We start from the raw sequence: 25,926 nt of genomic DNA, 5'->3' as shown, positions 1-25,926 counted from the left end.
GTGGCTGACGAAGAGCTCGTACTAGGAGTAGGAGAAGTGTCAGCTCTGCCATTTTCTTGCTGTTCGCTTGTGCTCGCATTATTAGTATTATCTTCAATCCACGGTTTCTTTGCTGGAATCTTTTTAAGCCACTTGTCCATTTTGTGAGGGTTAGTTTAGTTAAAACTAGACAATATAATTCATAAATCCACTTAACTGGGCACACATAAACTGCAATACGTTGCAATATGCTGAAAGTGAACGAATGCTTCTTCCCTCAGGATACCTTGCATACTGTACGTGACACGTGACAGTCCGACATATGGACTGAGTGAGGGCACCAGTGTCAATCTGTATATTAAATATTAGTAAAGCTTAATTTCTTTCCTATTTTTTTAGATAAAAAATAATTAAAAATACAAGTTCTAATATTTTCTTCGCGCACCCCAATGGATCGTCTTGCACACCCCCTGGGGTACATGCACCCCACTTTGGAGACCACTGCCTTATAGGATTGTATCCATAGAGCATGGTGGTTTATCTGTTGGAAGCAAGCTAGATATTACCATGTTCTACTTCTCCCTGTCAAACTTTATAGATCCCATGATTCCTCTTTCACTGCCTCTTTTCAGATAACAGGAACCATTTTTGATATTTTAACAACCTGGAGTTAAATTTGATATAATTTAACAAAAATATGACTTTGTAGACCTAAAAGTGTAACTCATACAACCAGAGTGAGAGCAAACACAGAAAATTTGGAACATTGGGAACAGTACAAATGGAGAGATTTATCTTGAAAGCTGGAGAGAGGAAAGGCTCACAGCCTTTCTAACCAGCCTTTCCACTTTGGGGCTCCTTGGGAAGCTTGGGGGTTTCGTTAATATGGCTACAATGCGGTGTTTGTGTCAGAGAGGCTGAAGGAGCCATTTACTTTCTCAGGCTGGAAGAGGTTGAAGCAGGGGGTTTCTTAGGCAAATGCCGACTCCAAATAGGTTGACTACTCCAGTTGCTCTGGAAGTAGGGCTGGTGAACCTTCTGGCTGACCACACACTGCGGGAAGATTTTGGGAGAGGACATAAGAGGTAAATGGTGGCTCTGACGGAGTATGTTCCCCAACAATGCTTGTCTGTACATTGTCTCCAAGAGCTGCTGTTGCTGCCGTATCTCCGGGTCCACTGGTCTGCTCTGTCACAGTGAGGCTCTCTAGCTGTTTTCTGTCAGCTCTCAGGCCCAATCTAACTTTTCCACCAGTTCGCTCAACCCACAGTGCCTTGTTCCTTTGTCATGTGTTCCTCTTCTTTTTCCTATCTCTTTTTCTTTTCTTGCCTCAGAGATGCCCTCCATGTCTGATCTACCCTTTTGTGTTTCTCAGAGGTCTTTCAGTGCTTTCTGAACATCTCTCCTTCAGTTGTCTTTTTAACTCTCATGTTCACCAGGTGCTGGGTGGTGGTTAATGCCAATTTCTTTGAGAATGCTGTAGGTATGGAACATGTGAGACAAGAAAAATAAGAAGTTTTTGTTCATTGCTTAGTTTCCCCGGTAACAAAAACAATATTTTTCTTCACCCTTTCAAAAGATTCTTCCCATTCTTGGGAAATTCTCTTGTTTTTTGGGATCACAATGCATGGAAGTAGAAGGCAGTGTAGATTTGTACCTTACAGACTAAGCAAAGTGTGTGTGTGTCCATGTGGCAGAAGGCCACCTCTGTTTCTCCCCAAAAACTCTCCTGTGACAATTTGGTTAGGATGGGCCCAGCAGAGGATACACCCCTTATCCTATCTCTTTAGGTAACCTGAGCTGGATGCATTCCTGGGGGAGGGGGGAAACCTGCTCCCTCTGCCTACCTGACTGGTGTCACATGCCTGGCTGAGGGGCTTGGACTCCCTGGGGAGCTAGGAACTGCCAGTCTGCCCAGCAACTAGTGATGCATTTCAAATTGGTTGGCTGACAGCCAACAGGTGTTGGCCTCCATTGGACCAGGTAAATGAGGTCATAAGGGCTATATAAGTTAAGGACTCCCCAGGAGGAGGGGGCAGCAGCCATGAGGAAGACTCAGAGAGAGAGAAGAGCTGGACCATCTGAAACTTGCTCTCTTTCTCAGAACTCACGATCAAGGAACTTCCTGCCTCCAGAGGGAATCTCCGCCTGCCTCTGGATGATACTTGTGAGTAAGCTACCTGAGTCTAACTAGATATATAGCATGCAGTAACTCAGATGCGTGATCAAAGGCTACCTAGCCATGCCAGTTTGCTCTATGGGATTTCTCTGATACTGCTGTGCCCTGTATCCTATTCCAACCCTACCCCTTGTAACCAATAAAGTTCTCCTTTGTACCTAGTATGGGTGACTTATTATGACTATAGCTTTTGTGGGCTGAAACTCGCTTCATAGAGGCTCCCCCTCAGGGATTGTGTACCAGACTGCTGCTATATTTAATTTAATGTTAGGGAGGCTAGAGTGGGTCTCGATTATGACTTGGGGTCCCTTTGGTTTGGCTGACCACTACTTGTGCTTCTGACTGAGGGAAGCATCCCAAGTTCTTGAAGAGAATCAAGTACCCTTGAGGGCTACTGGGCCTGTGTTTCCCAGGGTGCGCAGAGCCAGAATCAAGCCCATCCCTGGGTGGTGGCAGTGTTACCCCCAGGCTAGCAGGTGTGCTCCAGGAAGGAGGTCGGCCAGACGTAAGGCGCCCCCAGGGAGGCACACAGAGCCTGGAAGCTGGTTGGGTGCAGTGAGCTGGGTGGCTCAATGCAGGAGCACCCCCTACTGGCCTGTCACAGTGCATATATGTGTGCGTGTGTGTGTGTGTGTGTGTGTGTGTGTGTGTGTAGCACAAGCTTTTGTGGGCTGAAACTCGCTTCATAGAGGCTCCCCCTCAGGGATTGTGTACCAGACTGCTGCTATATTTAATTTAATGTTAGGGAGGCTAAATAGGGCCTTCAAGGGGCTAGTAGCCATGAGGCCAGGTATCTTATTAAACAGAATAATAAGGGCAGGGCAGGCACAGGGGGGGGAGTTGTGGTGAAGCCAGGATAATGATGAACTGTATTTCTGCAGATTGTCCTAATGTTGAAGCATGTGCCCCGATGCAAGTGATGAAAGGCAAACAAATAAATGGCTTATTTGTGAAGGCCAAGGGGAATCCAATAAAGTGAGCATTGCTGTCATTTACTAGAATGCTACCCACTAACATTTTTCCTGGTTGGAAAGATAGAGCAAATAGGTAGCTACCTATTTAAACTAGGAAAGCAGCAGTCCCACTTCGCAATGTTAGAGCCTTCCTAAAGCACTCTCTGTATCTAAAACTCTGTTTCATCTCCCTTGCAGACTTATTCTAAGTTTGCTGTGCCATTAATACTGTTCTGCAGTGAGTTTCAGACATTTAAGGGGGGCAAGAAAGGGTTGTACCTTAATTTATGCTTTCCATTGTGTTGTCTGTGCCTGCTTTTTATGTTCCTACAGTGTAAAAATGGTGCTGATAAAAAGGATTTACCATTAAAAAAGCTTAGGATTTACATTTGTATAAAAATTCCTTGTTACAATATTTCTGAAAAACACCTTAATGAGGTTTTTACTTAAAAGAAAATGACTCGTAGGATTTGTATTAATGACAAACTTGCAAACAAATTGATTTTCTGAATTAGTTTCCTGCATGATCAAAACAAAGCATGCATTTTGTTACTGAACTATACCAAGAGCTGGGGGCTGTTAACACATTTCTACAGCAGGCTATTCTTTTTTTAATATGCTTCCTTTGGGAGATGGCATGCTGGGTGAATGAAGGCTTTGGGGGCCAGTGTCAGGATAGGAGGTAAGCCAGATAAGAAGCCAGCAGCTACTGGGTCGTAATATTAAGTATGCAGTCGGGGGAGTCATAAATTGGCATGCACAAGATGGTGGGGGAAAGTACTAGGAAACAGAGGGGGGCATTTATGCTGACTGCAGTCATCATCTTTTTACCATGGCATGAGGTTGTAACCCACAGGGATCGCAAACACAACTAAAAAAGGTACTTGCTGACATCACTTAATATGGTGGTGTCCAGCATCAGGAATATAAACAACTGCCAGTTGGATATCTCAGCACACAAGACATGCCAGTCATAATAAAGGTAAATGCAGTGATGCTTACCACTCTCCTTTGCAGTGCTGCTGGCTGGCAGAGTGTTCTCAGGAATGGAAGGCTGGCTGGAAATTGGGATGGGGACTTCAGGTTGATTTGTGTGGGGTCTTGACTGTCCTTCCATGAAATGAAAGGCTCCTGTCTATCTGGTGTATCCTCTTGGGAAGAAGTAATCGATCCTACTCTTCTTGGTGTCCTCTGTTCGCTTGGTTGTGTCCAAGAAAATGCAGGTTCCTACTGGTGTCTTATACTAAAATCCTGCCTAGCTCTTCAGAACAGAGGTAGGTGGGTGAAGCGCTGTTGGACAGTGTTTTTGTCTTTAAGACTTTCAAAAGTCACCATTCAGTTCTGGAGCTTTATGCGGCACTGCATAGTGTCCTCCTCATAGCCCCATGAGGCAGTTGGCTTGGCAGTGCCTCAAAATGTAGGTTCTTCACCAGGACTCAAGGACTTTGTGCATCTTTGATGCCTCCCAGAAAACAAGAAAGCCCAGAACCTCAGGACAGGTCCATGTTGAAGTATGACAACTAGACTTGGAACAGGACTTCGTGGAAAAATGTATTAAGTGAGCTTGCTATGGACACTGACTTAGAGTGTGTGAGAACAAAGAGAGAGAACCTGCCTGTGTGCCAGCATTTAAACAGAAAGCTGACATCTGGTTACCCATGGGTGCCTATACATGAGCTGGGAGGCTGCTCTGACATGCTGTAATACCAATGCACCAGAAGAGGCTTAATTAATCAAGTCTGCTGGAGCGTGGTAATTTACTACACTCCAGCCAGCCTCCACATCTCGTTTATCCACGTCCCCATGCTTCAAAATGGCAGTGGGGGTGCTTTAACTAAAGCTTGTTGGACAAGCTTTAGATAAAATGCCTCCACTGCCAGTTTAGATGAGATGCTCTGGGCACTTCAATTAGACCAAGACCTCTTGGAGCTGCTCCTATAAAAGTGCCAGTCCCTCCCCCTCCACTCCCAGAGCACATGTAAAAATGCCCCGTGATTCCCGAGAAGTTGAAGCATTGTTAAAAAAAAATGACCATGTGGGGCAGGGTGCAAAGCTGCATGGGAAAGTGCCTGGAGGACCACTGGATAAATTGCAGCAGAGATGCACTAGTGCATACGATTATGATGTAACTTGTGTCAATATAAAATGACTCAGGAGTAAAAGCTCCTTAGCAATACATCTGTTATATTGATGCAATTAGTTTTCATATAGTAAGACAAGACCTAGGGAAACAGGTAACACTGATTTAAGCACTTCAGCAGTTGTCCTTAATAAAAATGTTCCCTCTCAGTCAGCTGACATTAAAGCCAGAAGAGCTACCTTAATTTACACCAGCTTTATTTCCTGACAGGACACTGAGAAAATTCTAAAATGAGCCCAAAGCACTATGTGAGCTGTTCTGTAGCTTAGCTGACTTTACCCTAAAATGGTAACTAAAATAAAGTTGGTAAAGCATTGTCTTCCAAGAGCTTTTTTCTGTCCAATGAGATGTACAGGGGATTAGAAAAGACATAGGGAAGGGAAGAACAATGAGCTCTCGGGTTCCCATGCACAAGCCGAAGTCAAGAAAGAATCACCTTTTCTTCTCATGACACCGCATCTAGCTAAGTGCATTTGTGTGGCTTGGCAGTTCAGTTATTGACCAAGTGGCACACCAAACTTGAGGGTCTGACTTTTCCTGCTGAGAATCAGTCATTTCCAATCAGGATACTATACTATACTATACTATACTATACTATACTATACTATATGGTATCATTATAATTAGGCTTGGTAGAATTCAATTTTTGTGTTTTGATAATTTCAATGTTTAAGTATTTATTTTTATTTATTTTTATTGATTTAAATGAAATTAACAACATAAAAATCTTCCACCCCTGGGATGGCAAAAAACAAACAAACCCCCAAGTAAACACCAAAACTTTTATCCTTTCTAACTGGAGTCTTTCTCTCCAAGTACCAGTCTCACCAGCTGGCTGCTTCATCTCTTTTTACAGTATCTCTCTAGTTTTTTTGCAGTTGAGTTGTCTCACTCAGGAATCAGGAACTGCCTGCTGCTGCTTTGCATGCTTTCCTCCACAGGTGCTGCTTCTGGTCTGGCTCAAATAATCTCTCCTCTCCCCTGTGCCTCCCCCACAACCTCTGAGGTTTGGGTTGGGGTTTAAGTAGCCTGTTCTCTCCGTCCAACCCACTTTCTGGCACCTGTGACATATGCTTTTATTGCTATGAATCTGTTTGTGTGTCAGCACTTGTAAATTCAATCCTTTCCCTATTCATAAATTTTTAAATGTTGGGTTTCACCATTACTTACCCAGAGTACTGCCTGTCCTCTCAAGTTCTCAACTTGTTCAAACACACACTAACAAATCATTCCTTCTAAGATTTCTCTGGCTGGTATGCAGTTATTGCTGTGCTATATTTCTGTCTCTATACATTAACAAAGCAGAGGATTGAGGATTTTTTGTGGTATCTTTTATCAGACCAACTGCATAGCTGGGAGAACTGCTCGGCAAAATTTTGGGCAACAAGTGCCCTTTCTCAGGACATTATTGATCATATCATACATTTCCTGGACTATCCCAGGTAAAACAACCATCTCCAAAGCAAAGGAGTAATTTTTAAAATGACGACAAAGCAACATAGGAAAGTAGGGCTGGAAGGAACCTCACAGCCCCCCTGGCAGGCATTCAGCCATGGGGTCACAGGTCCAAGGGGATGGATGGATAGTGGATGGATAGTGTGACAGATTTCAGCAAGTCACAGCTAGGCAGCAGCCCCCACTGCCAGGCTGCTGCAGTGGGTAGAAGGTGCAGGGACCACTCCAGGTTAGGGCTGTGTCAGCAGTCATGAGGGGTAGTGTCCCCAGGTACCGGCTGGCTGGGCAAGTAGCTCTGAGCTGCTTACCAGGGCAGGTTTTCATATTGCTGGGGCCAGCACAGGTCCTGGCTCCAGTCTCTAGATCCTCCTGGATCCTTGGCAGGGTCAGTTTGCCCCAAGTGGCACAACTTGCCCCACAACAAAATGCATGTTCAGATACGTGCACTGTGGCAAAAATCACCAGCACAAATTTGTGCCACCTTACTTGAGCTGCTGCAAGCACATGTGCATGTATGTGTGAATGCGCCTAATGGAGTTATTCTGAATTTATACCAAATCAGTTAGAACTGAATTTGACCCATAGTCTTTTTTCCTGCTTGCATTTTTACATTAAGGAGATCTGTATGGCAACAGGATTCTTTTTTCCTCAGGGAAAGTTCTGCCTTACCTACAGGTTGTATAGCTGCATTTAATTACATATAAGCTGAATTTGGCCCATGAAGTCATAATCCTCTCTTTGTTGCATCATAACCATATCCACAGCAAACAAATGTAATGTTGCAAAGAGGATTACTACTTTGAATGAGGAATTAGCAGCAGGAATTGATAATCTCCAAATAAAAAAGGTCCTATATCCAGAAAAAACCCGTTAATTTATTAAAAACAAAACAAGCACACAAAAAGCACTTTGCGGAGGGAGATATAAAACATCACACATTGAACAGGTAGTGTTTTAAACAGAATTTTCCCTTCCATTAGCTCTCTATATTTTCCTTGAATTTTCTTAAGCTCAGTCTAATGCCCATTGACATTTTTTCTATCAATGGTACTTCAGTAGCCTACACCTCATATATGTACAACCTCCTGGCACCCTCTTCCCCCCATCTTTGCCAACTGCATTGAGGCAATGTGGTAAAGACATGAAAAACTACTAAAATAAAAGCCTGCTTTATTATCTCAATCCAAGTGCAGTCATTGCTGGGGGACTGCTAATCTTTTCATAAGGAACATTTCCTAATAAGAATTGATGTTAAGCAAGAAGGGGAGAAGGAACAAAGAGAACAAGCCCAGCTCCTGGCTGAACTAGTAAAAAGAGTCATTATCTCTTGATACTGCAGGACATCTCACCCCTCGCAGCTCACTGGGACTCTGCTGGCAAATTATACTCCCAAGCAGGACATTTCAAATGGCAATGCTAGTAAAAATTGCAAATTGTTTTTTATTTGCTCTCTAAAATAATGATGCACTGAGCAAATAACTGTCTTTTGAGCTTTTCATTAGAGTGAACAGCTTATTTGGCTGATATGCAGAGTCTGAATGGAGTTGTTATTACAAATTGTTCTGTATGCAAGAGCTAGAAAGTATCTGTGGACGTGTTTGTGGTTGCCCACCATTTCATGTTACATAGGGGAGTCCTAGATTTTCTGCTATGATTCTACTGGCATGGTAATCTGACCGTCATGCACAGAGTTGCCAGAAATGAAATATCAATCCCTGCAATTTGATTCTCCTGCTACAAGGCAGTGCTCTAATGTCTGCTATGTGGATAGTTCTGTGTGGCAGAGGGGTTCCACTAGTTGCTCAGTTCCAGGGACCTGGCTGCACATTGGCCTGGGGGAGGTAGCAAACAAAATGACCACAGCACAGACCAAACCCAAAAATACACCATACAACTGACAATTGAAGCCCATGGCAGACCTAGCAGGAGGTCAGTGGGCTGGCAGAGATGGATGCCAGTACTACTTTTATGCTTGACATTATCTATTATTGCAAGGTTTGAAACTTTACAAGCACCGCCATTCACCAAAGGAATAAAAAATAAATAACCCCCTGCCCCTTCCTCATCTCAGCACACAAAGATCACAGGCATGGGTGGATCTAGGATTTTGAAAAAGGGGGTGCAGATGATGTGGCACATTATCACATATAATACACCACACATTTTCCTTCAGTTAAGGAGAAACTAGAAACTATACTAGTATGCTACAGAACTAGCACTATATTAGTCAAGTTAAGATCAAAGCAAAAACAGATATAACTATTGGAATGTGCATCAATTTGCTAGATTATATATAAATTTAAAAAGCCCAGCAAACTGGCAAAAAATAGTCAAAATAGTCAAAAGATAGTGTGTCATTAGTCCTATAGTCATTATAATTAAGCATATGCCTCTTATTTGGAGTCATAACACAACAGCTATCCTTTTTGTGCATCTTGACAGTGCCTCCAATACTTCACTGTCAGCCACTGTAACACTTGAGTTAAGGTTTTGGCTAACAGACAGCTAAATGGCTAACAGAGCTAAACTGCAGAAGAAAGGATAATTTGAATAGTGGAACCTTAAAAAGGATCATTAAAGGCCATTAACACCTATGGAGTAGACAGAGATTAGCAGGAATAAAGGAGATAACAATGAGCCATAAAGTCAGTTGACTCTGTCAGCAATGCCTAAATAGAAATGTTGCTGTTCCTCTCAGGCTGTTGCTTTTAAAGTTTGGGTGGAGCAAGAATCCAAGGGGAGGGTATATGTTCCACTGCACCTTCCCTGGATCTGCCCCTGGGCATAGGCATAGATTGACTTTGCCGCAATGCAAGGCAGGAGTTAGTTTTATTTATATCAGAATATAAGCAAGCAGAATGTGTGACACACTCAAACATCTCTTCTTAGACTTTCTGGATTTGTTTGGTAGCAAAATCTGGAGTATTTAATTGGAACATTATTTAGCCATCCAGAGAGTTAAGGATTGTGTGTGTGTGTGTGGCCTGAGAAGGCAGTGTGGGAGAGATACAACTATGTGTTCAGTTGGATCTGGCTTTGAAGGAGAGAAGGGACAAAGTGGGAAGAACGAGAGAGTGAGAGAGCATGTGCACGAAAATTCAACAAAACAATCAATCACACTAAACACAGGGATGGCATTTTTGGCTGGCGGCTTATACTCAAGTTATTTAGTTATTTTCAGGGCCTATGTTATAATGATATGATTAGTTTCTTAAAATATTTTTTCTTAATAAAAAGTACAGTACTAAGACCTATATACTGTTGGGCTAAAAAATTCATTCATGAAATATGTGTTTCCATGTATTAGTAATACCACCACCAGGTTTTCCCACAGTATATTTTAACATTAGCATTAGATATTTTAATATTTAATGCCAATAACAATGGGCAAAGATGGGAAGAAAGGACAAGAAAAGCAAAGTGGGGGATACAGGGCTGACACAACATGAGATAATGTCGCCTGATCAATAGATCCTCGTTGGTTTCTTTTGCTCTCTTTCCCTGACTTTCTGTATCCATCTGCCATCTCTTATACTTAGACTGGAAATTCTATAGGATGGGACCAGCTTCTTGCTTTGTGTTTGTACAGCACCTAGCACAATGGCATGCTGGACCAGGTCCATGACTGAGTCTCATAGGCGCTTTCAAAATTACAAATATGTTGGAAGGAAGAGACAGGAGAAAGGGAAAAGAATTCAGTAGTGGCTCCCAGGGCTTACTGAGACCTGGCCAGAACCTTTCATTGGTGCAGAGAAAATGATGTCTGCATGTGACATTAAATGATGTAATACAGCCCTCATTTAAACAAACAAAACAGTGTAAAAAAGCTGATCTAAAATCTGAATTAATAGATTTAAAAAAAACCCTTTTCTAATAGAGAATCCCTTTTTGCTTTTGAGTTAACCCTTTGACTATTATACCTCTAATACATAGCTTATTTATCCTAAGGCTCTGACAGCCACCCAATTTCCTTGGCCCGGGAAGCTGAATAGGATTACCCCTGGAGCCAGTTCATGCTACACCTTCAAAAGCTGGAGAAATCATTGATGAACAATGCCTAACTCTGCTAACACCCTACCCTTTGTAGGCCCAATGGGCAAGAAAATCCAGAATCTTTCCATATATTATGATCACCAGCACCTTAATTAAGAAAGTATGCAGGATAATTACTTAAAACAACAGTGTACTACTACCCTCCAATCCATAACCATGCCATATTAGACTAGGATCTCCTCCTTGTGGGGTTGATATTTAATCAAGATAGCTATAAACAGGGAGACACAAGCAGAAAGTGTCTAGCTGCATTAGAAAAAGGAAATGTTGAAGATCTGGCTGGCAGATTAAAGAATATGGGCCTTTTTTGGATCATTGATCCAATCCTAATACAAAAGTACCTGCTCTTGGAGGCAACATAACATCCTGAATGCTTACACCTACAGTTTATAATTCATCACATCATTTCCTACTAATGTAGTATATTAAAAGTCTCCATTATGAGGCCAATTGTTACAGCAGGTATTATAACTGTGGATTTAAAGTGCACTTAACATAAGGACAAACTTAAGTTTATAAAGCCTAATTTCCAGGGTAATCATGGACTCATGAGCAGTTCCTGTGGCTAGGTACAGACATCCAGTTTCAACTGGGAGAACTGTTGTTCTTTTGGCAGAAACCAATATATAGACCAGAGATTTTCAACATTTTTCAGATCCAGGGCACCCCTTGGAAAACGCCAGCTTTTAATTTTTACTCATTTTTTAACTAGAGGTAAATAATGGAACAATTCTTCTGTTGGAAAGAACTCAGAAATTCCACGAGGAATTTAAAAGCTGATGGCTGGGAGTGAGGCTCTGCGAAAGTCTTTTTGACCTGGCTTCTGTCTCCTGTCTCGCTGCCCAGCCATGTGGACAGGGAAGTGATTTACAAGACAATGGCTGAGACTGGGGTTCAGGGATCCAAGCCTTGTTCCCACTTGCTGGCTTTTAAATTGCCACCTCATTGCAGAGGAGAGCCGGGAGCTGGCTTGGGAAGACTTCCTCTGAGCTCTGCTCCTGGCTTTTAAATTGTTGACCTACTGCTCAGCTGGGTGGTGAGGTGGCAAAGGGAAGATAGCAGGTTTGTGGAGCTGGGTTGGCGAAAGCCATCATAAGCCCATATATCCCAACCCTGGCAGTTTTTAAATCACCACGTCTGCCACTCAGTTGATTGATGGGGGCACATGGGGAAGCCGAAGGGGCTGAGAACTGGCCGGCTACCTGCTCTTGCCAGCTTTCCCATGCTGCCCAGCTGATTTGGACATGTGTTGAGTGAGGCAGACTGCTGGTCAAGGGCAGCCAGGGTTGGGAGCCTTGCCAATACAGCAAAAGACCCACACCTTGCCCCACACTGCTCCGGGTCAGCCAGCAGCAGCACCAAAGAGTCAGGCTACATGGTCCTGCTACAGTGGCTCCTGGACTCTTGCTGCAGTGGCTGAACACCCCGTTCCCCACCTCCCCCAGAGCAGGGCAAGGAGAGGGGGCTATTCTCTTCACCAGGAGACAGGGTGAGAGAACCAAGAGGGTTCCCACCGTGGGAGAATGCCCTCCCCCCTGTCAAGTACATGCCAGAATGCCTGCCCTGCTGTCAAAAGCTTGTCTGTTAAGCTCTCCAGCCATGGGGCTGGAGGAGCATCTGTGTAGTCCAGTTTATTTTTCTACTGGAAGAAATTTCTTTCAGTTGAAATTAATGTCTGTATGCAACCCATGTGCCAGCTTGCTAAGCACCTGATCCTTGTTAGTTCACTTTAATTTGTTTGTTTTTCCATATCTTTAGATGTGGTCTAATGCTTATTCTTTTCACCACATGCTATAGCATGTTTCTACTAATTAACTTAGTAATAATGATTTATAATTTCCCAAATCAAGATCTTTAGCTTAAGAAGCATATTTTAATCTCTAGATATGTTTTAAGCTGTTCACACATGTTCTAGTATACTGAGATGCTAGCATGCCCCTTAGCTATGTATTCCTAGAAAATGAATAGTTTTGATTATTCTGTGTGTATGCAAATGAAACACATTTTTATTTACCTCAGACTGACTCCCATGGCAGCTTGTGTCTTTCAAAAAGAATATGTAATATTGCAAACCTTTTATCACTTTTTAACATAGAGAGCAGTTTTCTTGAAACCGATGCAGACCTCCCAAAGACATTTGATTTTGTTAAATATGTAATGTAAAGCCCCAAGTGATCTTTAAATTTTTACATATAGCAATCCGCATGTGAAATTATCAGGCTGATCTGCAAACAGTGACAGTTGTGCACAGAAACCAGATTGTTATGTGGTGTCTAGCAAAGCAACTTGCTTTTACAAATGTAGCAGCTATGCCCAGGGGTGAGGCGTAGGGGGTGCACGCAGGTGCACATGCATCCCCTACAAAAAGGCACCGCCAACACTGTCGGCAGTGCCTGTGGGCAGTCGCCACTTGCCACCCAGGTGCTGACACCACTGGCAGCGTCTGCGGGCAGTCAGTGATCCCTGCTGGCTGCTGCTGCCAGTGATCACCAACCCCTGGTCGGCATTTGCCACCCCCTCTCCCCGCCACCAACAGTGCAGGCGGCATTTGCGGGAGCTCCCACTTATCGCCGCCACACTCCCACCACTGCCGTGCCCCCCAGCCACCAGGAGCACATGTCGTTCATGGCTATGCCCATAAATGTGCTCAGGTACATTCAAAAGGTGGCTTGAGGTAGAATGAAAATCGGCCTTATGTCTGACTGCTTTATGGGAGTCTTCTGTCTTAATCTACTGTTCATCAATTGTCAAATAGGCCAGACTACAGTGAACAAAAAGAGAATCCGTAGTGACAAAGGGAGGTTAAATGCCTTGCCCAAGAAGCAGTTTGTCCATTTTACAGTCAACAACTGATAAAATGAAATGTATTCCTGTCAGTCTGCTTCCCTTAACTATTTGGGCTGCTATCTGATTTGTTTCCTTCACAGAGTTTACAAGGTCATCCAACCTGAACAACTATTATTGTTGTGATTAACTTCCTACAATCAGCAGACTCAAAATGTGAAGATTGATGATCAGATTTATCAAGGTGGAAATGTATGAGCTGGTTCCCAGTGGAGCATTAAGTAGCAAAAGAAAAAACAAACTATTTTCTTCTTTTAGAGTTTGCACATTAACATTTTAAACAGCTTTCCTTGTTTTAGCTCCCAACTATTTCACAATTTTTAATATTAAAATATGTCCTTTTTTTAGCCAAAATAGAAAACTGTCTGGATTCTATGTGGTTATCCTATTTTTGGAGTTATATAAATTCTATTTTTATTATTGACAAAGGTTGTTTTATAATTTCTACCTCACTCATACATTATATAGATATTATAATAAAAATGTGTGTGTGTGTGTGTATATAAATAATATTATATAAAATATAAAGAGGTATATATATTATTTCTTATATGTAGTCTACTATGTAAGGCCCTATCGAGTCTTATATATATAAGAATTATAGCTATATATGTATATGATTATACATAGTATAAGAACTATTAATTTATGCACACATGATTTTATATATATAAGAATTATTTAACCCAACAGTGAAATGCAGCTGTTCAGCAAATACACCAAAGCCATGTGACAATTTAAGCTAGGAAATGAAAGCTACTATATTCCACTGAATTTAAAGAAGGAAGTAAAGCCAAAATTCATTATTTTTTCTTGTGTTAACAATCTGATCTAGAGATTAATGGGCAAATATGGAGGATCATAGGGTGGGGATGGGGGGATCGTGGAATTTGCAATCCAGTTACATAAACTGATTTGGATTCCATGGGGAAAGGACTGGAGAAACACACACCAGAATGGATATGTAGAGTGACAGCAGATAGCAAGGGTCTGGGTGGTTACAGGATTAATAGAGATGTTCACTGATTAATAGCACCTCTATCTGAAATACAGATCTTTAAAGTAATGTAAAGTAAATCACTTTCCATTTACCGAGTGACCACATGGATACTTCCTGGGAGATTTCTGTCTACTTTCAATTTGCATCTGTCTATAATTCAGGTAAGAGCATCAGCAGACACCTCTCTTCATTCAAAATAACAAAAATAAACAATTTTGGCATATTTAGAAGCTGGAGATCCAATGGTAGCTATTTCCTTTTGGGCAGAATGCAGTCATCTTATATGTATCTACTACATGGAGGCACAATTCTTCTCTCACATACAGGGCACAACATCCGTTGGACCAGAGTAGGCAGGGGCAGATCCAGGGGGAATGTACTGGTACAGTTTCACCTTACCTTTGATTCCTGCTTCACCCAAAGTTTAAAACCAACTGCTTGGCAGTGGCAGCAGTGTTTCTAGTCAGGCAGTGCTGAGGGAGTCAATTGACTAGATGGCTCATAATAATCTACCTGATCCCTACTAAACTCTTCATGCCACAGGTATTAATGACCCTCTCTTTTTTTAATGGTCTTGAAGTTCCACCAATCAAGCTATTCTTTGTTCTGCAATTCTGCTATGGTAATGAAGTACCTAATTTGTGAAATAGGTGCTTCATTACAGAAACAAATATAACTTTATTGGAATGAGTTAAAACAAGCCCTGCAGACAGTTTTAACTCATTTCAATAAAGTTATAGTTGTTTTTGCTGCAATACAGCCCTAAGCCTCTGAAATATTAGTAAAGCTACCACAGTAGTTTATTTTTAACTGGCAAAAAATGGATGTTGTTTCAGTTGTGATGAACCACACCATCTGCATCCCTGTTTTCAGAATTCTAGATCCTCCTGTGGAGGCAGGTACCTAAGAAACCCCATTTGGGGCATATTGGCTTCTTTATTCTTTTAAAAAAGTCTGGTCCGAAGTGCATTGCTCAAGGTCTCACACAGTCTGTGGAAGATTCAGGAACTTAATGCAGATTTCTCCATAGCTCAGCATTTTAACTACAAGGCTGTCCCTTTCAGTGGGACAAGACTGATTGCTCAACTGCAATTTGCAATCTTCAGGGCTCTCTCTTACCACCTCCTCTGGGATGACGGGGCAATTTACGTAAATAGCCCTGGGGTCCTCTGAAACATAGGGCTTTCTTCATTCAATTGAACTAGGAAAAAAGAATGCCGTTCAACTTAGACACTATCATCATTAAAACCAGGCCCAGTTTATTTTTGCCACACAAAAATCAAACATCTCTTTCTGCTGGACCTCTGTCTTCTTCCCTTCTAAGCCAGGATTTGCATGAGCTTGTGGCCACAATCTTATTTTCTGTGTGACATATCTACACAGTTCAACATGTGAAGAGACAGTCTGTAACACTGTTGCCATTGTGAAGGAGCTGTGGCTTCGGGCTCTCTTTCCTTCTGTTAATCAGAGCTAATGACACAAGTTACAACTGCAGACCAAAGAATTAGAAGATCTTTGAGTAAAGCCTAATTTTACTGTCTGTCCATTTCTTCCTGAACCAGGACTATCCAATTGCTGGTTTGCAGGCCATGTCCAGCCCCTGAGGGGTTAATCTGAAATCCCCAGGCCTGGATGCCTCTCCCCCATTCACAGGCAACTAGCAGGGGGGGGCTCAGAGGGCATTCTTCCCCCCCAGATCAACCCCCAACTCAGCATCACTCAGGACGGGGCAGGTTTTTTGCTGTGTGGGCTGGTGGTGTGTTGTGGGGGGAGCACTAAGCCATGGCACAGAAGTATAGGAGTGGATATGGGGCTTTTGGCCCACCCACAAATTGTGCCCCCCCAGACTCAGGAGGCACCAGTCACCCCTGCCCCCATTGCTCTCCTACTAGTGCCTTTGGAGTCTCCTCTGGCTCTCCATCCCTCCTCCAGCTTCCACTTTGTGTCTCTGGAGAGGGGTGGGAAGGGGAGAGGGCATGTGGCACAGTGCAGAGCACCAGGGCATGGGCACATAGTATGGTGTGGCATGCTGCCCGAGCAGAATATGGCTAAGAAGCAGGTGGCCAGAGGCCTGAAACCCTTAACAGTAGCATAACTAGGGAAGGGTGAGTTAGGAGGAGTACTGGAATAGTGCCCCAACTCTTGCAAAATTTTCATGGTGGCAGTATACCCATGCCAACACTCCCAAACAGTCCCTGGCTACTTCTGCTTTAACAGCAATGGCTGAGGAAGGCAGAGCAGGCAGTGGCAGCAGCAGTAGCTCAGTGAGGGACTGGTCAGGATCTTGGCATGGGTTAGTCAGCAATGCCTATCACTCTCCCTTCCCTCCCACACCCTGCTCTTGGAACTGGGTGTCCTCCCTGCTCTTGAAGCCTATTCCCCTCCTTCCCCCTGCCAGGATTGTTCTGGGTATCAACTCTGTTACACCACTGGCCCCCAGTTGCTCATATACTGGACAGCCCTGTCCTAAATGTTTCTAGGACAGAGAGAGAATAAAAATATGCTTGAGAAATAGGTACAGAGCAGTCACTCAGTTTTGACTGTCAGGGAACATCCTGAAGCCAGTCTGTGCTTGAACAAAGCCTCAGTCTCAAGGGGACTGTAATGCCGTTTAAATAATAAATCACTTTAAAAAAGCTGCCTCTCCTCACAGCAACATTTTTTTGTAAATAAAAATGATGCCTTTACACTCTTTGCTTCCCTCAGGCCTTTTAAAGAACCTTTGTGCATTTTAAAACATTGAACAATACCTTGCTTGTTGGTAAAGGCAGGCAGTGCAGTGTAACTACAATTACTGTGTCACTGAATAATGTGTGTGCTGTCACAGTGGTGACTCAGAGTGAGATTTAGCATTTCTTCAACATGGCAACATGTGACTTAGTGCCCAAGTTCAGATTTAGAGCTGCTGATGTGAGAAACAGCAATTGGGAGGCAACAGAGAGCAATGTGGGCATGGGTAGTTTCATAGTTGATAGTTTCATAGTTGGTAGGGTCAGAAGGGACCCGAGCAGGTCATCGAGTCTGACCCCCTGCCATGGGCAGGAAAGGATGCTGGGGTCAAAAGACCCCAGCTAGATGATTGTCTAGCCTCCTTTTGAAGACCCCCAGGGTAGGAGCCAGCACCACTTCACTTGGAAGTTGGTTCCAGATCCTAGCCGCCCTGACAGTGAAGTAGCGCTCCCTGATGTGTAGCCTGAATCTACTCTCAGTCAACTTATGGCCATTATTCCTTGTTACTCCTGGTAGTGTTTGGGACTCTCCCATTGGCTACTGGTCTCCCTTGGCAAGTTTATAGACGGACACCAGTTCCCCTCGCCGCCTTCTTTTATGGAGACTGAACAGGTTCAGGTCCCATAGCCTGTCCTGCTGCCCCCTGATCATATGAGTGGCCCTCCTTTGGACCCTCTCCCTGCTGTCCACATCCCTTCTGAAGTGCGGCACCCAGAACTGCAAGCAGCACTCCAACAGTGGCCTGACCAATGCTGCATAGAGGGAGAGGATCACCTCCCTGGACCATCTGTGGATGCATGACAAGGTACGGTTGGCCTTCCTGACTGCATCCCCATATTGGTGGCCTATGTTCATCTTGGAATCAATAATGACTCCAAGATCCTTTTCTGCCTCTGCACTGATGAGAAGGGAATTCCCCAGCCTGTAGGTATGCTGCTGGTTCTTCCTCCCCAGGTGCAGCACCTTGCACTTGACAGTGTTGAAACCCATCCCGTTCTCATCCGCCCACCTCTGTAACTTGTCCAGATCTAATTGTAGCCTGTCCCTCTCTTCTAGTGTAAGGGAGCTCACTTCTCCCTACATCTTAGTGTCATCCGCAAACTTGAACAAGGTGCTTTTCACCCCCATGTCTAAGTTGCTGATGAAGATATTGAACAGTGCAGGCCTGAGGACCGAGCCCTGAGGAACCCCACTGTCCACATCCCTCCAGGTCGAAAATGACTCGTCCACCACCACTCTCTGGGTGCGGCCCTCCAGCCAATTTGCCACCCATCTGACTGTGTAGGTGTCGACACCACAGTCACCTAATTTTTTAATGAGAATGGGGTGAGAGACAGTGTCAAAGGCCTTCCTAAAGTCCAGAAAGACTACGTCCACTGCGACACCTGCATCCAAGGATTTTGTGACCTGGTCATAGATCAGTTGTGCCGTCCTGCAAAGGGAAGTGGCAGATACAGGCCCTGTTCCATCTGTCAGCAGCTTGGTATGGAGTACAGGGGGCACAGTGGTGCTGAAAGTGCCAGCACACTATTCACTGCATGGTGACTTCAACAATGGCTAGTCTATTTTGAAAGCATAAATGATGCCATGGTGTAACCATACTTAAATATTTAACATTTTATATAAAAAATTATTTTTTTGGACAGCCCTCTTACTAACACAACCAAGGACCTGCCTCTGTCTATCACATCACTCTCTATCAGGTCTGCCAAGCTGAAAAATGCATCTGACTTACATAACCTGATTGCCTTTTATTGACTTATATTTCAGAGAGAAGCAAAATCCCGTTTTGCAGATATGTCAAATTTATCTGAAAGTTATTTGACTATCCAAACATCCAGGGCCCTGGCTGTTATGCAAATGTTGCAGATTTACTGGGCTTTAACATTGAAGACAATTCTGTGAGATTTCTGGTCAAAATCATACCTGAGCTGATGCCATAACTTCTCTTTGTCTTTCTCCAATTTGTCACGTTCCCCCTCCTACTATCTCCATTTTATTCCATCTTCCTTTTTTTCCCTAGCTCACCCTTTGTCATAGGTGTGAGCACTCTCCCTCCTTGTCATACACATGTACATAGAAATACACAGGAAACAGGACTTGATTTGAACAAGCTCAGAAACTCCCACTGTGGTTATATGATGTTTCAAGATTATATGGTGAACTTTTATTTCATAGATATTCACCAAAACCTATTGATCTCCCAATTCCTTGGTTTCTAGACAATATTTTCAGCCCAGTTGTGGCAGACACAGCTTATATAGGATGAGTGGGCACAGGCGATTAACTTCGTCTCCAAAACAATAGGCGACAATAACCATCTGTCAAGTCTGCCATTCAACAGAGATTTGTCTTTTAGCACCACATAGCTAAATCAGAAATAAGCCAGTGATTTTTTAAATCATCTGAGATTGTATTATGCTACATACACATATGTAGCATAATACACACGTACACGTGTGTGTATATATACATTTTGCCTCAATCTGTTTTCAGATATCATGTCATTTGTCTTTTGGCACGGACAATATATTATCTGTATTGCCTCAAATCAGATTTTCCAGTGCTCCGTAATGTATTATGGAGGGAATACATCTAAAGCTAGAGAACAACATTTAATGCAGAACATCCTGCTATATGTGGCCTGTACGTTTTTGACCATGGGGCAATGCATATACAACAGCTTATTTATAACTCAACCGATTATCTAGTTGCCTCTTCCTCAAATAGAAGAGGACAGCAGGTATATGACAAGCTTATGTGTGCATATTAGAAAGAGACTCTCTTGTTGGCCATCTGATTAGCTGCTGCTTTTTAATTCCTAAGTCTGTGGATGGAGCTAGGACGGAATCATGGCTCCCAGTTCCATCTTTGGTAGGCTTCAAAGGGTGCATTGAGCGCAGTGATGCTCAGACATAACTCTGACAATGGCATGTGGGTGGCAGGAGCACATCCCATGCTACGAAAGTGGCTGTTCCAACAAGCTTGCCTACAGGAAGACAATGGGACAATCTTCTGGAATATGCTCCTGAGGGCAGCATTTGTTTACTCCACACAATGTACTTGTAGCCCATGGTTATGACGTGACTTTGTTCTGATACGGGGAGGAGGACATTGTGACAGGTGCAGAGCTGCTTTATAATAAAGTTATGACTGCTGAGAACACTGAACATTATGAACATTGTATGTGACCTAGTAAGTGAAGGGAAATTACTGTGTGTTAGGTTATTAGATTTTCCTGTATGGATATATTGATTTAGCAGTGAAGAGGGGCACTAGGAAGAGCAAACAGGAAAGCAACACACAAGATCTGGGTGAGGACACTAGCACATTACATACTTAAAAAAACAACTGATAAAGCCATTAGCTTCAAGAATCCTGTCTGGTCTCTAATAAAGTATCAACCCTTATTTTGAAAGCACGGAGCTCAAAAGACCACGAGAGAGTCTAAAAGCTCAACTCAAGGGTTATGTGTTAGGTTAGCAATTGTCTAGGGAGACAGGCTGGCTCAGGTTGGGAGCATCTTTGCTGAGGGAATCTAAAGACATTGAGAGCCTTCCTGGTTTCAAAGAACAGCCAGCCTCTGGGAAAGAAAGTGAGAATGGTATGGTTTCTTATTTTTAAAGCAAGTTTTTTTTTTCTGGATTCTTTTGTTCTAAATTACAAAAAAGACTTGGCTCACTGAGGGCTGTTTGGTCTCTACTACCACCATTGCTCCCTGAGGAAATGGCACTACTGAATTTTAGCTTAAATCAGACCTAATGAGATAATCATGAGTACTACCAGGAAGGCTGCCCTCTGACACCCAGACTGAGCACAGGAGACTCATGATTCCACCTTGAGCCGGGTGATGGCAGTAACCTGAGATCTACAGCAAGATGGCACTCTGAGAAATCAAGATTGGTCAGAGGTGCAGATTGCTTGGTAACTGAAGGCTGTAAGGTCCTTTCTGCATAGCTATGGATGTGAGTAGACACAAAATACAAAGGACGAGAAGTCTGTGAACAGCTGAGCATGAGAAATAAAGATGATTCCAAACATACGTGTTGAAAACCAGGCACGTATTAAAGAAATGCTGTTTATGTCAGATCTTCAGCTGTTGTAAACCAGTGTAGTTCCACCATTATCTATAGTCCACCTTTATAGACTATAATGTTTTTGGCAATTGAGGATTTAGCATATGGCCCCTACCCCAATCTCAAATTTGATTACATGCTGTATTTTATTTCACTGCTAATGAAGTTTTACTGCTAGGTATCATATCCCAAAACAGTTCATTCTGGGTTGGCTAAAGGGAGGATTCCCTTTAATCATGTACTGACATTACTGCATCTGAACAGTTGGGAAGTAGTATGTGGTCCATCCAGTAACTGAAATGTCTACATTTTCTTCTTGCCTTTGCCATGTTCCTTTTTCAATCTTTAGCAAGCGGTTTTACTGTTCAGAGGCTTAGCTTCCTGATTTTTAATATGGTGATAGTGGCATTTACTCACACATGTACAGCACTATAAATGTACTAAGTGTTATTATTATTATAGACCACACAAGTCCTAGTTTTATACTGGGCTAAGGTAGTATTCAAGGAGTATGCCTAATGGGACAAATTGTGTTGTAGGTTGTTTTCTGTGCATCCCTACTTACTGCTCTAAGGCTACTGAGGTATAAGCCAGGCCAGAATTGGTTCCACAAGTCCAGTGGGAAAACGGCTAATTGGTTAAGTTTGCTCTGGTGCCTGAGTACCAGTTGGCAAATGCAATAATAGAGTCATAACCATTTCTGAGAATGATTTGAGATTTAAAGGTTCCCAGCAATACTTAAATAGGATATGAGCAAATGGTTCAGAGCCAAATTCATTCCTAGTTCAATTCCAATAAAGCCAGTAGAATTACAGTAGGGATGATTTTGATTCCATTCAATATGTCAGAGGCCGGTTTCTCAATACGTCTAACCATAAGCTCCTTTTTAAAGTAACCTACTCTTTTTTAGAGTTAAATTTGGACCTGCCAAATGCTGCAGCTAATGAGCATTTCTTAACTAAAATATTGTGCAGAGTGTGTGTAAATGCTGCGGTATACAAACAAGACTTTTAGTGAAAATTAAGCGATCCAGTCCATTGCTGTCAAGGGTAACTATTTGCTTAACATTTTATTCTGTATTTTATGTTTCTTCTGCAAATAATTTATGTGATTTAATTGGCTGGTTATTTTTAAATCTTTAGGGACCACTGCCAGAGTGGTACACATTTTTCAGAAATGTTATTGAAGTTGCCAGCTGCAATTTATATTCTGTATCTCTGCTCTTCCCTAAGGAGTATAAATGTTGTATTCCTTTAATTTTGCTTGAGAGTTGCAGTATTATGTTCCAATTTCAGAGTGATGGAAAAAGATGGCTGCAGAAATGAAATGTAACCATCATTCTGATCAGGAAATCAATTTAATATTGTGAGAATTATTTTTGAAGCCATGGAAGTGGTACCTTTTTGTACATCTAACTTAAGAAATTCCCTTCCATGTCAATAAACTACCCATCTCCCTAGCTGGACTCATACTCTGATATAGCATATTTTAGTATAAGTCACATTTCTAGGCTGTTACTGGTAGGATCTTTGACCTTCTACATTGTTTTGAAACATTTGTGGTGTTTTGTATCAGGAACCTGGCTACTGAAGACAAGATTCAAGCATCAAATCTGAGACTGTGAAGGAGCACAGAATACAAAGGGAGTGTACTGGAGAGCCCTACTATACTATGATTCTATGAAGGCTCCAGCTGTTGCCAGCATTGGTTTTCTGAGTTATACAAGTCAAACCATAGAAACATATTGCCTCCCTACGGGCAACAAATTGGAAAGGTGCTGGTTAAGATATTAATCATCTGGATAGGGGAATAAATTGTGGGTTGACATTATTTTCAAACTATATAGCTAGTTTATTGATGGTCTCGAGTTAATGGACTACTGCAGTCAAAACAGATTTTACAATGCATATAGAGTGGGTGGGGGAATCATAAGATAAATTATTAGATAAATCAATGGTGCCGCTTCATTTAGAGTACTACATGCAGGATTGTTCACTTCATCTCCAGAAGGAAATTGAGAATTAGAGACAAGGTTCAGAGAAGGATAACAATGATTAGGGACCTGAAAAAACTCTCATAGAGAGAGATGGAGAAGATCCTGTTTTCTGCAGAAAGGAGATGAATAAGAGAAGACATGTATATAAAATAATGAATAATGTAGGGAAGGTAGTTTGGAAGTTTCTACTCTCTGTGATTCATAATACTAGAACCAGACATAATAAATAGGTGCATTGTATAAAACACATGGTAGCAAATTCTAAGATGATAAAAGATTTTACTGATCAGAGCCTACTTCCTCATCACCATTTCGGATTCTGACTTACTATTATCTTGGAGTGCTGCTAACATGTTTATTAGCCGTGCCAACTGCTGATAAGATAAAAGCATGAGATTTAATATACAATGCACAGATAACGGCAGCCTGAGAGAGCACTTGAGCTTCTTACACTTTTTTTCCAGGTGTGCTAGTATTCTGAATTAAACTGACTGGATTAATTAAACATGAAGGATTCTTGTCAGTGACTGCCTCTTACCAGCAGCCCAAATCTAACACAGTAAGAAATGGACCAGCCAGTGAGAATTAAAAAGGCCACAGACATGAAAGTGTCTGCAAAGTGAGACACTCCATCCCAACCTAATCCCCAAAGCCATGTTGTGAAAGACATAATAAATGTTCCTGATCAGGAGAACACTTAACTGCTTAAAGGTAACTCAGGAAGAAGGGTTACGTGTCAGTCCTTCGGCAGTATCAATGATTTTGCAAGACAGTACAGACCCTCCCTTTCCCTGCAAAATGCCCTGAGACCGTTCTTTTCAATAGTGGGTAATCCAGAAGAATGAAATAGAGCCATGTATGGGGAATTATACAGAAGCACAGGTAAAATCTACAGCCTTTAGTCTTTTCTCAGACTGTGGGCTGACTTTTCATGTATAAAAAGCTGTAAGCAGACTGACCCCAAATCTTCATAGAGCAAAGATGGAAGCTGTATCTTGTACTGTCTTCCACCCCTTTTCCCCCAGAAAATATTAGAAAAATGTTTGCCTCTTACCTTGTTAGCTTTGTTCCAATCTGCTGCCTCAGTTCAAGTCTCTCCTCATCAGTCTGCATTGGGAGGATGTTCTTCTCCTCCAGTTCTCTTTTGGAGGGCCTGTTACTAAGTTTGATTGCTAAGGAATCCTTCCTGCAGACTTTCATTGCCAGAGAACCTATGGAGGGAAAGACAGACCTTAACAAAGGAGACATCACCATCTTATACACTAGCATAAAGATAAATAATCAGGAAAAGAAAAGCATAAAAACATAAATTAGGCCTTCAGGTACATAAGTGTGCATCTGCTCTAGTGGTATCACTGTTTGGGCCAATGGGCTACAGAGGTTAAGATACAGATAAGACTCAAGTCTGGCCTCTTTAATTCCTCCCAAGTCATCATGAATAGGTTGTGCCAAACTAAGAGTACCCGAGACTGAGGCAATGAAGAGACATCACATTTGTCCCAGAAGAAATAATTTTGTCCCAGAAAAAAGTGCAGACATTCAGATGTCCACATCCATTGTCCCCAGGATAAACCCTACAAAGGTTTGTGGGTTAAGAAGTGTTGACAGTTTGTCCTAAGACATCACAGAGTATGTCTGAATGGTTTTCCTGGGATTACGTTATTGGATTATTTTCTGGGATTATGACACAAAAGCTGCCATGCATTCAGCTAGCTGCTAAACCCTGATTTGAAGAGTGATGCAAGTACATGTCAATCCTGAAACTTCTGTCTTCCAGGACAAACAGACACAATTGGCCCTTGGACAAATGCAATATATGTTCTTAGTTTGAAAGTCTCATAGACAGTCATGTACAGTCATGGGCTGGATTCTGCTAGGAGAAAATAGGGTGATTCTGTTTTGTACTTGTAAATATGCACGCAGTTATTAGTTGTTTTAAAATTATCTTTTTCTGAAAGACTTTGTACTACTGAAAATAAAAATGATTCATTTGAAAAAAGACTATTATAGTAAATATCACTGCCTGCAGGTTCTAGAACAGAAGAATCAGGGCAGCTGAAACCCTGGATGAACCTGTAGGGTGAGAAGTGGTACATGAAATTAATTAAACATGAAGGATTGTTGTCAGTACTTCTGGTCCACTTCTGGGTCCACCGGGGAGTGTGCTGGGCCTCCCCCCTGCCATGTCCCCCCATCTCAGTGATCAGACATGGGGGGACCCTGGATACCCCCCCAGACCCAGAAGGCACCAATTGCTGAGCCAGGGGGTGTGGGGCAAATTCAGAAAAGTGCAGAAGTGCTGCTGGTTTCTAACTCCAATAGCAAGTGTCAAATTTAACTCATGTTATCATTAGTGGGTCTGATTCTCCATGACTTTCTAGACTTCAGCAAGGCCTTTGATACCGTCTCCCACCCCATCCTCATTAAAAAACTAGGCGACTGTGGCATTGATGCCTACACAGTCAGATGGATTGCAGATTGGCTGAAGGGTCGCACTCAGAGGGTCGTGGTGGACGGGTCA

At 42.5% G+C, this 25,926-nt stretch overlaps 1 protein-coding gene across 7 annotated transcripts in view; it reads right to left on the bottom strand.

The window, feature by feature from the left end:
• Positions 1 to 25,926, bottom strand: part of PHACTR1 (phosphatase and actin regulator 1) — a 467,204-nt gene that overhangs the window by 28,262 nt on the left and 413,016 nt on the right. For all 7 annotated transcript variants that reach the window (XM_019543373.1, XM_019543365.1, XM_019543388.1 and 4 more), the window contains one exon: positions 24,460 to 24,616. In XM_019543373.1, the coding sequence (XP_019398918.1) occupies positions 24,460 to 24,616 (157 nt within the window). The remainder of the gene's footprint in view (positions 1 to 24,459; positions 24,617 to 25,926) is intronic.

This window comes from Crocodylus porosus, unplaced genomic scaffold, assembly GCF_001723895.1.
Source record: "Crocodylus porosus isolate Cpor-Errol unplaced genomic scaffold, CroPor_comp1, whole genome shotgun sequence".
In the NCBI taxonomy this organism is placed as follows: domain Eukaryota; kingdom Metazoa; phylum Chordata; order Crocodylia; family Crocodylidae; genus Crocodylus; species Crocodylus porosus.
The sequence above is the reverse complement of the archived record's forward strand: the minus strand, read 5'-3'. Positions and strand labels throughout refer to the sequence as shown.